Source organism: Vicia villosa, linkage group LG3 (genome assembly GCF_029867415.1).
Source record: "Vicia villosa cultivar HV-30 ecotype Madison, WI linkage group LG3, Vvil1.0, whole genome shotgun sequence".
Lineage (NCBI taxonomy): Eukaryota > Viridiplantae > Streptophyta > Magnoliopsida > Fabales > Fabaceae > Vicia > Vicia villosa.
Window position 1 is genome coordinate 175,217,204 of NC_081182.1, and position 15,794 is coordinate 175,232,997.

At 35.2% G+C, this 15,794-nt stretch overlaps 2 protein-coding genes across 2 annotated transcripts; both read left to right on the top strand.

The window, feature by feature from the left end:
• The first annotated feature begins 6,193 nt into the window (after positions 1 to 6,193).
• On the top strand, positions 6,194 to 9,383 carry LOC131659425 (uncharacterized). The gene is made up of 4 exons (XM_058928616.1): positions 6,194 to 6,728; positions 6,871 to 6,969; positions 7,012 to 7,471; positions 8,954 to 9,383. The coding sequence occupies exons 1-4, from the start codon at positions 6,194 to 6,196 to the stop codon at positions 9,381 to 9,383; spliced, it is 1,524 nt and encodes a 507-aa protein (XP_058784599.1).
• Positions 9,384 to 13,894: 4,511 nt separating this feature from the next.
• LOC131659426 (uncharacterized) lies at positions 13,895 to 15,157 on the top strand. The gene has a single exon (XM_058928617.1). The coding sequence runs from the start codon at positions 13,895 to 13,897 to the stop codon at positions 15,155 to 15,157; it is 1,263 nt and encodes a 420-aa protein (XP_058784600.1).
• Positions 15,158 to 15,794: the final 637 nt, after the last annotated feature.

The window sequence follows — 15,794 nt, forward strand, 5'->3', positions numbered from 1 at the left end:
GTTCTTCCAGATCACCACCACTTACCCCCGACATAGGCATACAAGAAGAATACCAGCCATACAACTCATTCGACCAACCAACATCACAATACCCCAACCAACCATTGAAATTCAATACACCACCACAACCAATGTATTTTAACCAAACCGAATCCACCACCAACTTCCAAAGACCAAACTTCGAGGCCGCACCCACTAGGAGAAATTTCAACCCACCTAAACAAAGCTTTGACGGCACCGAGGGCACCAGCCTTTCCTATAGTGGGAATTCTAGAGGTCAAGGACGGCTCACAGATTTTGTAGACCCGGAATGCATTGAGGGGCCGTCGACTCAAACACAAGAGGAACCAAATAGAGGGGGGCATCGTTGCAGGAATAGGGGAGCACTCCCAACTCGTGAACCTTTGACACGAGTTATTAGACAACCTGAGTGCGGATCGTACCATGGTCCACGCGGCGGACAATAGAAATTTAATTATTATAATTATTAATGTATTTTGTGTTGTTTTTAATTTTAATGTACTTTTTTAATTATGATTAATGGTTAATGTATTTGGTACTTTTTTATTTATTGATATTATTTTCTCAAACTAAAAATATATTGGGAAAAAAAACAGCTAAAAAAAAATATATAAAAAAATGAAAAAATAAAAATAAAGGGGGGTGTTGTCGCCGGGGGGTGGCGACAACACCTGTTTTTTTAATGTATTCGCCAGGCCCAATGGCGACAATGTTATGGGCTAAGTGTTGTCGCCACCCCCCTGGCGACAACGTGTTAATTTTAAAAAAAGTTTGACATTTGTGTAATTTTTTTTGAAAAACTTGTTATTTTTGAAATTTTTTTTAAAAATCTGGTTATTCAAAAAAAAAAATTCTAGAATTGTTTGTGCATTTTATGGTTTAGTTCATTAACCAAACATAATGATTCAATTATTATAACTTCAATTCATTTCGGTTCGACAATTTAATTCAATTTTTAGATTTTTTACAGTCTTATTGATTTTAATATTATTTTGGGATATTATATGATAGTTCAAATAAGACTATTTTACGATAAATATCAGTTTGTCTGATATCGTATTTCTCTAAAATTGTCTAACAATAGCAAAATAATTTTTTGATTTTATTTTCGGTATAACTATAATTTAACTTTTAATTTTATAATGACAAAATTACAAATTCTTTCCTATAATTGGAATTTTTAAAGAGAAAGTTGCAAACCCTCGAAACTGAAATTTTAAAGGAGAAAATTGCAAATCCTCCTTCAATTGCAGCTTTTGAATGGAAATATTACAAACTCTCTCAATAATTTTTGAACTGAAAAATTGCAAATTCCCTCAACAAACTATTTTTGAACCGAAAACTTGCAAATTCCCTCAACAAACTATTTTTTAACAGAAAAATAGAAAAATTTCTCAACAAATTATTTTTAAAAAATAGAAAACCCTCTCTACCCAAATCCTCAATACACCCGAAAAGACTAAATTTTGTTGTTGTGCAGAAAACTCAAAGTAACTATCACTATTTATCACTATATATATTAATACTCAAATTTATTTTTTTCGTACTACCCGGTGTGGGGCTGAGATGAATATACTATTTAACCCAACAAATCCTCCATTCATTCAAAGTCTCACATATCTTCCTTTACTTCATCTTGAAAACGATCATTATAATTATAATGATTAGCCACATTTATTCTTCAAAAAAATTCTTCTTTCTCCCTTATAAGAATTTTTGTTACTCTTTCTTTTTCGCTTGATTGAAATTTTTTTGTGACTTTTTCTTCTTCCCTCGATCAAAACCAGACTTTGATATCAATTGTTGGGAAAAAAAGAAAGTAAGAAATTTATGCGCGCAGAAGCATACCCATAAAAGAAGAAAAGAAGCGAAAAAATTATAAATAAAACTCAAAAATTATAATTCAACTTCTAATTTTACAATGACAAAATTACAAAGTCTCTCATATAATTGCAATTTTAAGGAGAATATTGCAAACCATCCAAACTGCAATTTTTAAGGATAAAATTGCAATTTTTAAAGTGTTGAGTGGTTTGAAAGACTTAGGATACCCAACAGTGGAGAACTTGTGGTATCATGATGCAGTTGACATTAATGAGATTGTTCCATTGAAAGATAACATGGGTGCAAAGAGGATAGAAATCATTGCATTGGTTATTATGAATGTGCTTTTTTACGTTATTCATCCACTGTTACAACCTGATATCATTGAAAAGCCAATTCATTCACTTGAGTATAATATTGTAGGAACCAATGAAAAAGAAGAAGAATGTGTAGTATTAGAAAATGACAAAGTATGGAATGATATGCAAAAGGATAATTTGGATGAAATGAATAATGTAGTAAAAGACATATTAGAGGAATTGAATAATGGATTAAAACGCAAGTTAGATGGGACCACTAAATTTGTTGAAGAGAGTAATGAGGAAGGGACTACTATTGTAGAACAAGATTTTGTTGTTAAAGGGACCACTGAGTTGAATCAGAGAGTGGATGAGGGACTTGAATGTAGCCAACAAGAAAAAAAAATGAGTTGACTATAACCATAAGGAAGATGTTGGAATTGACTTGAACCATGAACTGGATGAGGGATCTAACTGCCATGAGGAAGAAGTGGAAGGAATGGACTGTAACCAAGAGGAAGATATTGGCTTTGAATTGAATGAGGTAGTGGATGAGATACTTTACTACAACCAGAAAGAAGATGAGTGGCTTAATTTTAACCAGAAGGAAAATGTTGCCTTTGGCTTCAATCAAGCAGTGGATGAGGGACTTGACTTCATCCAGGAAGAAGAAGAAGAGGGACTTGATTGTAACCAAGAAACTAGTGGTGCTAGTGAAGATAGTGTTTTGGAAGTAAAATTTGAGGATTCAGATGATGATATTGGAAATTGATGAAGATATTTCAATTGAAGAAGCATTAGAAGAGGAAACACGGGAGGATCAAGGTAAACAAAATAGGAAAGGAAAAGGTAAATTTAAAGGGAAAGGAAATGGTATGGGTAAGGGTAAAGGGAAGGGGAAAGGAAAAAGTAAAGGGAAAAGAAAAAGGAAGGTGGGAAGACCAAGTAAACAAAGTAATCAGATTAATGAAGGGAGTGGTTTGCATGATGGTGTGAATGTAGAGGATGTGCCAAAGGAGAATTTTAAAGGAATGAGTGACATTGATAAATATAACAGTGATGAGATGCCTAATGAGTATGACCTTGAAGATAAAAGTATTACATAGATTGATTTTCAAACCTTCAAGATTCTAAGAATAATGGAAGATTATAAGTGGGAAGTAGACATATATTTTTCTAGAGAGCGGGATTTTAAGGAGGGATGAGAAAATATGTTATTCATTCTGGAAGGAATCTGAAATTTAAGAAAAATGATAACAAGTGGATGAGATTGATATGCAAGGCAAGTTGTCAATGGGAGGCTTACTGGGCAAAAATACCACAAGAAGAGACTTGGCAATTGAGAAAAATAGTTGACAAACATATATGTAATCAGTGGCGGAGCCACGTAGGTACAGGGGAAGGCCATGGCCACCCCTTTTATTTATTTTTTTTATAATTTTTTTAGATAGAGGAAAGTACTAAAATACTCTCATTTTGAGTCAAAATTCATTCCTTTTTTTATTTTCCTTCACTCTTTCACGAAAGAAGCGATTCACGAAAGAAAGAAGCGATTCACGAAAACGAAATGACTACTTCCATCTATCCATCGAGCGGACGTTGCCGACTTGCTGCCGCGGTTTCCAGAGAAATCATTGCAATATTCTCAAATAAAAAAGGTCTTCTTATTCCTTTGTTAATTTTGTATTTTTAGGGTTTTCATCTTCTTCTTCTTTGAAAATGGTTAGATTAATCATTAAGGGGTGCTGAAAATTGGTTTTAGATTTCTTTTCAGATTTCTCTGTATTGTGTTTTTCGGGGTACTTACTGAGACATTTTCTGGATTTCTAAAATGTTGAATTTGTGATTTAGGGATTTCTAAAATGTTAGATGTTAGTTTTTTTTTTAATGTTGAAACCTGATTGTAATTAGAACCTGATTTTGGGCGATTGTGTATTATTTTTTTTGTAATTTTGGAACTTGATTAAATTTAGTTAAAAGATGAAATACTGTTTTATTTTGTTCTTTTATGTGTAATTTGTGATTGTTAATTGCAGTTTGAATGATAATTTTATTAAGAATGAAAGTATTAGATTTAGAGAGAAAAGCTTGATAGAACAAAGATTGTAAAGTCTCAAGTTTGAGTGATTGTAACTAAAATTGAAGTCGCAATACTGTAGTGATAATTTTTGCCTCAAGTCTCAAGTATCAGTATCAATACTGTAGTGATAATTTTTGCCATTTTATTATGTTTCATTTTATTATGTGTGATAATTTTTTCATGTGTGATAAGTTTTTCCATTTTATTATGTGTGATAATTTTTTCTCTATGTGTGATAATTTTTTACATTTTATTATGTTTCATTTTTTCATCAGAAAAGTAAAGATGAATAATAGAAAAATTGATTCTTTTTTCAAGAGGAAAGCATGTGAAATTGAAAGAGAGGAGAGAGATGAAGAAATTATAATCCCGACATCTGAACCTGAAACAATTCTTGAGATTTCAAGAATTGAAGAGCATCATGGGTTTGAAAATTTTTTGGAACGTGATCCTGGAAAGCGTCGCCCGATTTGGCAATATCCACCAAATCAAGTGGATGCAATACAAAGAGCTTATCTAAAATGGGGTCCATATCAAATTCATTTAGACAACTATCCTTTGTCCGATAATGAGGATCATCCAAGAAGGTTTTAACACACTTGGTTTAGCATATTTCCCTCTTGGTTAGAATATTCACCATCCAAAGATGCTGCATACTGCTTACCATGTTACCTTTTTAGCAAAAAAAACCAAGTGGACGTCCCGGATCACATGTCTACATTTCTACGGGATTTACAACTTCGAAGAAAGTTAGGAATGGAAAACATTGTTCCTTTCTTAAACACATATGGATGGATCCATGTTCACCACACTGTTAGAACATGAAATGTTCTGATCATATTTTCTAGTTTTGATGATAACATTAGAAATGAATTTTGTATAAGACAATGTGGTACTCTAATAAGTTACTTTTTCCATTTCGGGAAAAGTGTAAAAGAGTCTGCAATATCTTATCTTTCAGAAGCTCTGACCCAGATGTTCTGGATGGCTACATCAGAACATGGTCCTGAAGACATCAGAACATGGTCTTAAAGTTATCAGATCATGACTATTAGAAGCAAGCTCTGAAGATCTGAAGGTATCACGCTCTAAGGAACTTCCATAGTCTGAAGCGCTGAAGTTCTAACTTGCACCAAACGCTAGAAACTCTGATGAACAAAGCAAGTCACAAAGTCTGATTCCAGAATAAAAGCATATGATAAAAAGCTAGAAAGGCTAGTCTGTGTGTCTGGCAAAAGGAACGTTAGAAGTATGGCTACAAAAGGCAAAGTCAGAAAAAGCAGTTGAAGCAAGGCTCGAGGTAGTTGACAAAAGTATGTAATATTAAATGCAGCATTGTACTGTTTACGCAAAGCATTAAATGCAGAACTGTTCAACGGTCACATTCTCACGTCTATAAAAGGAACTTGTCAGCCAAAGAAAAAGGCTAGAGCTTAGGTTACAAACTTACAACACACTCTGAATCTTTCTCACGCAAAAGCTCTTGAATAAAGCAAGCAATCTTCCTCTTCAAGCTCACATATTTTTGTATATTTTTAGTGAGTTCTAGATTATAAAATTAAGAGAGTGATTACAGCTTTTTAGAAGCATCATTAATCTCTGTATTTGATTATATCTTTGTAAACATAAATTCCTTGAGTGATCAAGTTGTGATCTGTAGACTCAAGAAGACTTAGAGGTTGATCTAAGTGGAGAACCATTGTAATCAGTTTTTGATTAGTGGATTAAATCCTTAGTGGAGGTAAATCACCTGTGAGGGTGAACTGGAGGTAGGTTGAGTTCAAACGAACCAAGATAAAAATAATTGTGTTCATTATTTTTATTTGCCAAAAACAAAACAACCCTTATTCAATCCCCCCTTTCTAAGTGTTTTTCACCCCTTCACACACAACAATGCAATGCAAGCTTGTCAAGACTTGTTGAATCAAGATGGTCATATCACAAATGTTATTCAAGTTCAAGTCAATGAATGAGTAACTGGCTTCATCTCAAAACTTCAATTGACATTGTTCGTTGGTTAACACTTCAAGCTTGTGCTTTAAGGGGTCATGATGAAACTAGCAATTCAAGAAATCAAGGTAACTTTCTTGAGTTGTTAAAACTTTTAGCATCTTACAATGATGAAATCACAAAAGTTGTGTTGGAAAATGCTCCACAAAATTGCAAATATACCTCACATCAAATTCTAAAAGAGCTCTTGCAAATTCATTCTAGTACGGTGAAAAAGCATATTCGTGAGGAAATTGGTGATTCCAAATTTTGTATCGTTGTAGATGAAGATCGTGATGAGTCAAAAAAGGAACAAATGGCTCTTGTATTAATATTTGTTGATAAATTTGGTTTAATACAAGAGAGATTTTTTGATGTGGCACATGTTAAAGACACCACGTCTTTAACTCTTAAGGAAGCAATATGTGATATACTCTCTCGACATAACCTTGATGTGTTTAACATTCGCGGACAAGGGTATGATGGTGCTAGCAACATGAGAGGAGAATGGAATGGTTTACAAAGCACTCTTTATGAAGGATTGTCCATATGCATACTATGTTCATTGTTTTGCTCATCGATTGCAACTTGCCTTGGTTACAGCATAAAGAGAAGTCAAACCAATTCATAAATTCTTTGATAAACTGATTTTTGTAGTCAATGTTGTTTGTTCTTCCACTAAGCGCCATGATGAGTTACAAGCTTCCCAATTAGAAGGGATTGCACATTTGTTAGAGATTGGTGAGATTGTAACTGGTAAAGGTTCAAATCAAATTGTTACTTTGAAATGAGCTGGAGATACCCGTTGGGGATCACATTACAATTCTATTTATAGTTTGATAAACATGTATGAAGCAACTTGTTCAGTTTTTAAAAAAATTGCAAAAGAAAGAGGAAATTACGCTACACGTGGGGATGCAGATAGTTCTTACAATTACTTGAAGCAATTTGATTTTATATTTATTTTGCATTTGATGAAAGAAATTATGGGGACAACAAATATGCTTTGTCAAGCCTTACAAAAACAAAATCAAGATGTAGTTAATGCTATGGACTTGGTTCGTTCAACAAAAAGTTTTATTCAAGACTTGAGAGAAAATGGGTGGGATATATTGTTTAGTACAGTGACATCTTTTTGTGAAAAGCATGGTATTGAGACTCCCGGTCTTAATAATATTCATTCAGCAACAAGATTTGGACGATCTCGCCTTGAAGAAAATCAAGTCACAATTCAACATTACTTCAAAGTTGAAATCTTGTTCATGTTAGACGCTGGCCTAAGGATCTAGAGGGGGGGTGAATAGATCTCTCAGAGTTTTTCGGAATTATTTCGAACTAAAGCGAAAGCGGTTCTGAATCGACTTGCGTCTATTCCGGACCGATATTGCAAGGGTTGTATATGTGATAAAACCACAAAATAATTGAGATTAACAATGAAATGATATGGTATTGAATCAATATGTTTCACTACAGAAAATCGATTAACTTCCAATTTGATAAACTTTGATTTGCAATGCAGTAATAATGAAAGAAGCAAAAGCACAAACACTTGGTGATAATGATCAAATTGATGGTGATTCAATGTGTGATGAATTGTGATGTTTATACAAGTTTTTAATTCACAATTTTAACACTCGAATCGTTGATCAATTTGCAATTATAACCAAATATGAACAGAACGTAAATGAAAAGATAAAAGCGACAAGAACACGATATTTGTTTAGGCAGTTCGTCGATCGTCCTCGCTACGACTACGTCTGCCCCCAATTCCAAACTGAAATTGGGAAATCTTCCATTAATGTTGAAAGCAGTTTATACAAAGAAGATAACAAAGCGATAAACAATAAACCAAATTTGTCGATCCTTTGAATCTTCTTCCCCCTTAATCTTGAGCCAGATCAAGGTCTTCCAAGAGCGTCACTTTGATCCCTTTCTACAATGTCTTGAATTGCTTGAACACTTGTTCTTCAATCTTCACACTCATTTGGATCCTTGATGAAGCCTCTTGATAAAAACCCCCAAAATTCACCAATCTTGGAGGACAAAACCCTCAGATTTTATTCACCAAAAACCCCACAAATCTTCACCCACTAGGAATCTTCAATTCCGTTCCATGGACGTTATCGATCTTGAACGCAAACCCTCAACGCAAAAATGATTTTGTGTAGTTGTGTTGGAGTTGTGTCGATGATCGAAGATGAGAAGCCTTTGTGTATCTTTCAGTTGTTGGTGTTAAAAACTGCAATAATGAACCTTGGACAATATATATGAGAGCTTATCAGTTGGAGCAGAGAAAACCAGAAATTTTGGCATTTTTGATCAAATAGGTCGACCTCTTGTAGTGCTTAGGTCGACCTAACAGAGCTGCATTTGCTTTGAATAACATTTGTTCCCAGTTAGGTCGACCTGTTAAGGAAGTAGGTCGACCAGAATCCTCTTCAGATACGTTTTGGGGACTTTTCTTCAGTTTAGGTCGACCTAGTTGTTGTGTAGGTCGACCTAGCAGAAGGATGTGTAAATTTCTCCACTTTAGGTCGACCTGGGTTGGGAGTAGGTCGACCTGACTGCTGTTTTTCTGAGTTCTTCTTGTTTTACTTGTATTGAGTCGACCTATATGCATAGTGGGTCGACCTGCTCTGTCTTGAGTGACCAATGCTTGCTTTTCTTTGAGTTCTTCTGCTTGTGCCTTGTTGCTTGTTTGCTTGTGGAGTTTGCCATGGATCAAAAACACCTTTGTGAGTGTGATCTTGTATTCACAATTCACTACCATTAACAAACAATTACAAGAGTTGAATAGCAGATTTAGTGAGGAGGCAATAGATTTATTAAACCTTTCTTGTGTTTTGTCTCCTAAGGATGACTATAAAGCTTTTAACATTGATATTATTTGTTCTCTAGTTGAAAAATATTATCCTATGGATTTTAGTGATCAAGAGAAGAATAATTTGCAATTTCAACTTCGGCATTTTCTATTTGTTGCTCGCCAAGCATCAAATTTGAATAATTTATCAACTATTCAAGAACTATGTTCATGTTTGGTGGAAACTGGACAAGCTGGAATTTACTTCTTGATTGATAGGCTACTTCGCCTTATCATGACTCTTCCAGTTTCTACGGCCACAACTGAAAGGTCTTTTTCAGCAATTAAAATTATCAAGACTAAGTTGTGAAACAAGATGGATGATGGATTTCTAAGAGATAGCATGATGTCATACCCCAAAATTTGCCCATACTATTTCTCTTGTTCAAATTCAAATCAAGGTACAAAGCTCAAAGACGCCCTCTCCTAAACTAGGCTCAAAGAATTAGGGTTTTGCTGTTCTGAGGAAAAGTCAATGAACCAAAGGCTCCAAGGCATCCCATATGGTCTATGATACCTCACACTACCTCCATGACAAATTTCAGGTCCCAATTCAAAAGATTGATCACTCAATTGCTCAGAAAGTCAACAGTCGACTGGGTTGACCTAAAAGTCAACTGTGGTCAAAGTACAGTCAAAACTCCTGATTTTTTGTCAACATCCTCATATTAAAAGAATCATTCACCATTTGATCAAGAAATGATCATGGTTCATCAAGGAAAGATCAGAAATCAACAAATCCAAAAGTTTCTAAATTAGGGTTTTTATAGGAGAAAGTCAACTGAACTTTGACCAGCCATAATTCCCATATGGAACATCAGAAATTTTCCATTCAAAGATCATTTTGAAGGAAATTTGATTCTCTACAATTTTGTCTCTCAAAAGCCAAGTCTAAAAATGCTTCATTTGAGAGATATGGACCAAAACATTATAGGTCCTTTTCAAAAGTCAACCAGAAGTCATTTTTTTCAAAAGAACACACAAGGAGCATGGAAAATCATTTTGACATGAGACCAAAAACACTGGTTAGAGGACTCTTTAAGGTTTCTAGAAAGTCCTAGAACTCCTCCATACCTCAAAAATTGAGGGAGATAGGCCTTGTCAAAGTTGGACCACCTTGGAGGGATAAATGTGAAGAAAAAAGGATTCAAAGTGAATATTTTCACAAAGAGGCCGAACTTTTTATGGTCCAAACTTGTTTCCCAAATATCCAAGAGTTTCTAATCCAAATGCCACGAATTTGTAAATTTTATTTGATTTTTATATTATTTTTTATTCATTTAAAAAGTAATCTAAATCAAATATTCAAAGAAATATGGAAGAGATTTAATTTGGATTTAATTTTCAATCAAATTCCATCAAATAAACACCATATATTATAGCCAAATTCGTGCAATGTGGTATTGATAAAAAAAGATTGAAATTGGACCTAATATAGAAACTTCCATGAATCATATTTTTGAGATTGCCAATTAGAGATTCTTGAAGATTCAAGTCAGAATAACAACCCTAATTCACTCTATTATATAAACACAACACAACCAAACCCTTGGAGAGGATTTTGGCTGGAGATTAGAACCCTAACCGAGCTTGTAAAAGTCAAGAGTTTTCCAAAATCGATTTCACAGTTACAGGCCAATTCAAGGAATTTTGATCATTTAGACACGTTCCCTGGACATCCTTGAAGGTGTACCAATCTTTGCAAGGTCCTGAATCAACACGAATAAGCCCCTATAAGCCACGGTTTGTCTAAATCTAAACTGAATCGATTACGTTTGTTCATGCATCCATATTAAAATCCAATTGCATATATGTGTTTGTCATGATATATTGATCGTTTCTATAGCTTTAATTGCGTTTCTATGTTGTTATGAATGTTCCACCATTGTTAGGTTTAGAAAGTTTCGATTAGGGTTTTCTTGTACAGGTAAAGGTAGGTCCAATTGAGGCTATGGTTGTCTTCGTGAAGGTTAGACGAACGTAACAGTAGCCTCGCGAAAAAATTTTGGTATTGTTTGCTTGTATTCGTAAAACACAGGTTCTAGCTATGGAGGTGTCCGTCGCTAAAAGCTTGTTGCAGACTTAAAACGACGGAGGGAGGAAGAGGATGAGTACGTGTTCCCTCCCTATTGGTTGGCATGCGCGCGCTGAATTTTAAAACAAAAAGGGATCTGGTGCGTGCTTGCTCACACGTGTACAATACGCTTGCCTCAATCCAGCCTTCCAATCCCTTTCTCTTTCAATCTAACGCGCATGAAGACACAAGTGCATCATGCTCGCTACAGATCTTACCACACAGGATTAAAAGTTAAGGTTTTTTTAAACTTTTTTATTTATTATTACACAAACCGGTTTTCTTATATATATATATATATATATATATATATATATATATATATATATATATATATATATATATATATATATATATATATATATATATATATATATATATATATATATATATATATATATATTCATTGTTTTTTTTTTACTTTTTTTTTCTCTATAATTTTTTCTTAATAAACTTGTTTTATTTTAAAACTTTTATTTTGTTTATTCAATTATGTTTTTTTTGGTTTCTTTAATTCACATAATTTCATAAAATCATAAATAATTGTTTTTTTTTATAAAATATTATGAGAATGTCATACATTTAATCGAATTTATTTTCGCCATCGATTTAATTAATTAGGTTGAAAAACTAATAATTGATTAAATCGATCATTTATTCTTTTAATTTTTATTTAATTCGTACCCTAATCAGGGTTTACGAAGATCACTCCCTACACTGCAAAAATATTTCTTTGTGCATTGTTCAGGGTTAACAACAGGGTTTCCTCCGACTATGCGCCTTGCCTATTACGAAGGTTAACCCCGAGGCTACTCCCGACTACGAACCATATCAGATCAAATCAAAAGCTAAGTCCTATTTCATATTTATTTTAAATATTCATTCTATTTTATTTTGTTTCTTTCATCAAATTAGGGTTAGCCTTAATTGTCATTGAATTAGCCATACAATCACTACTTTCTGTTTATTTCTCCCTTTTCCAATTTTCAGGGTTTGCCAACCGTGAAAGCTCAATAGTCGGTAACCCTAAAATCTAACCTCATTTATTTTTTGTTTTGATTATTATTTATGTCAGACCTCTTGCACTGTTGGTCCGCTGGTGTCTTTTTCCCCTTCCCCATAGTATTTTTTGTAACTGCTTCGAGGCTGTATTGTTTGGCCTTGAAGGCACTTAATATTGTTCATATTATTGTGTGGTTAGTAATTTAGGAAGTGGTAACCCTGAATTGAATTAGAATCACTTAATTACAAGATAATTATTTTGAATATGATCACGTGATTGTTGCACCCACGCACCTTTTATGGTACCCTTCTTGTTGCCTGTTGCCTTGTGTTTTTTTTGCAGAATAGCCTTGTCCCTCGAATGCGAGGATACCTCAACAATGTTGCCCTCAGTTCATTCTCAAGGCCATAAGTCCCTAATGATGCTGCCTTCGATTCGCCAAATATGACCTCGTCCCTCGAAGTTGCCTACGAAATGCTGAGGTGTCCTCTGGTTGCCTAAACGAAAAAGGCTATTCTGATCTTTCCCTTAGACTACCTGCCTTCTCTATGGCTAGGGACAGTCTTATGGAGAACAATAATTCGGCGACCCTTCAACCTCCAAATCAAAGGACTTCCTTGCCCTCCTATGGCAGGGATAGCCTTGAAAGGCTAAAAAGAACATTTTTCATCTAACCAGGTAATTGCTCCTAATTGCCTTGCTCTAAAAATCTTTTTCTACTCCATTTTCTAAACATTCTCAAGGCTACGCTCATTTACGAGCTAAAGTCCTTGTTTTCTTCTTCTTCTACTTTTCTTTCAAAAGAGCAAATCAATTAAGAGCCCATGGAAAACCATGGATGCAAAAGGTGCCTCACACCTTCCCTTTGCATAAATTACCCCCCGAACTCAGTTTTTTATTTAAAAGGTTTTTCCTGTTCTTTTAGCCTTTCTGATATTTGGATAAAATAAAAGTTGGTGGTGACTCTTGCTATCCGCAATATTTCGATAAAGTTAGTTCACCGTATTACAGAACTGGCGACTCTGCTAGGGACAATTTCGAATAAAAGAGGGGTTACCTTAAAAGTTTAGGATTCACTTTAAAAATGTTTTCTATTGTTTGCTTTGCTTGCTTTATTTTTCAGGGTTGTTTTGGGAAAAGTGAAGGACGAATCCTATTCCCGGATTCAAGAACACTTAAGATAGGAGCGGCATAGTCATGGATACCTCCCTTGTGCATGCTTGGGATTGGTCAAAATGAAGTTCGCGCTTGAGTTAGGCCTCCACTGGTTATTGTGTACCTCTTTTGCATGAGAGAGGTTTATGCATGTATCTTTAGGTGCGTCGGAGCTCAGGGACCTTTAGTCACCTTTAACCCATATTAACTTTTAGGAACGTAGTGGGAGGGATATTCTTGGTGCATGCCAAGTTATGGTCGCGACCCGATACTACAGCTCAGATAGGTTTCTTCCTAAAGTATCATTGCGTGGTATGCATGTATCACGTTCGAGGGTGCTTTAGAGGGGGCTGACAATTCTGGGTCACTGGTAGAACCCGTTGCTGAAATCTCTTTATCCATAGAAGTACCTTTGGGAAGGGTATCTCCCCCGGTCAAACTCCATGCAAGCCAAGCCTAAGGAAATTGTGTGATTTGCGTGGACTTATCTGTGTTTGTGACTCATGCATCCATGCATCATTCATACATATCATGACTAACTCATTCTAAGGAGTTAAAGGATTGTTAACCATAATTTTTTTTGTAGGCCATGGGAATCAAAGTTCGTAAACCTTTCTGCCTCAGCTTCAAGGGAGTACCTACATCTCTGAAGATTCTTTGTGATAATGTTTCTGGTGCTTTTGTGCTTTCTGAATCTCTTAACAGATTAATCAGCCTGGTACGGACCAAAGTGGATGAAATGCTCCTCAACACAATGATCTGGTTTTATGATCCTCTCCTTCATTGCTTTACTTATAGGGACTTTCAGTTGGTTCCCACATTAGAGGAATTTTCCTCCATCCTAGGATTACCTGTGCTTGATCAGATGCCTTACACTGGCGAAGAAGAAATTCCTAAGTTGGAAGATGTTGCTGCTGCATTGCATTTGCCTCGATCAGAAATCAAAAAGGTTTGGGTGAATAAAGGAGACTACACTGGTTTGCCTATTGACTTCTTGTATAGTCAAGCTGAAATCTTGATTAATGCTGCAAGTATGGATGCTCTTGAAAAAGTCCTCGCTCTCCTGATCTATGGGCAAGTCTTGTTTCCTCGTTATGACAAAATTGTAGATGTGATTGCCATTAAGATCTTCATCAGTAATAATATGGTTCCTACCTTATTGGGTGACTTGTTGAATTCCATCCATCAGCGATCATCTAAAGGGAAAGGCTGCATTCTTGGGTGTGCACCTCTTCTTCATAAGTGGTTTATTTCTCACTTACCCCGTTCCGTCATAAAGAATGAAGAAGGTGGGACTTGGGTTCAAAGAGTCATGAGGCTTTCATACGACGATATTATTTGGAACCAAAAAGAGTTTGAAGGAACCCATTTGTTTGATAGTTGTGGAGATTTCCCAAATGCACCTCTTCTTGGTACCCGAGGAGGAATAACTTATAATCCCATATTAGCTCGACATCAGTTTGGTTTCGCGTTGAAAGACAAACCTCGCTCCATATACCTTAGCACGGAAAATTTTGATTATGAATCAGATGCCACCAGAAAGAAGAAGTTGTTTATTAAAGCTTGGTCCAAGGTAAAGAAAGTATGTACGAGAGAATTGGGACTAAGGAACTACATCCCTTCAGATATTTATTTTAGGTGGATTTATGATCGAGTTGTTGAGTATGGTATGCCATATCCATCTGATATCCCTGTTGTGCCAAGGGTCACCCCTCCGGCCATTCCCGTGGTTTTGGAGCCTTATGTTCCCGCTCCAAATGAAAACCTTGCTGCTACTGTTGCTTCTTTAAGGAGAGAAAAGGCGGATCTCGAAAAGCTCTTACGTGAGGTTGAGGCTGAAAAGCAGTGTTAGTGGCTGATGCTAAAGAGCGAGATGGTATGCTTGACTATTTCTCCCGTAAATGGAAGATTGAGGATTTCGTCTCTCCAGATCAGATACAATCATGGAAGCAAGAGATTGATAGACTCGTCAAAGAAAGAAACGAGATGATTAAAGCTCACAAAGAAGAGATCAGAAGTTTAAAGAGAAAGCGTCGACTCGAAGACTGATTTCTATTTATTTTCATGTTATATTTTATTTTATATTATTTTCAGATGTAACTATTAACTTTATAACATTATATTTTATATTTTTATAAGAGAATTAATATTTTTGCTTTTATTTTTCAATATGTGTTAAAAATCCTTTAATTTCTTGGAAACATTGCATACGCATCATCATACCATTCATAAACATTACATCACAGGTGTTATAAAGCAAATGCTTCATCTTTCCGCTATTTATTTCAGTGAGAAAATGGATCTCGAACAATCTGTCAAGAATCTCCAAGCTCAAAATGCTGAGTTCCAAGCTTTGATCCTGAACTTGTCCAAAGGGCAAGATGAGCTGAAATCCCTTTTGACTAAGAAGGAGAAGAAGACCAAGAAACTTAAAGGTGTTCTCAATCTAGGAAGAAGATTCAAAGGCCCTCTCAAAAAGGTTGAAGAAG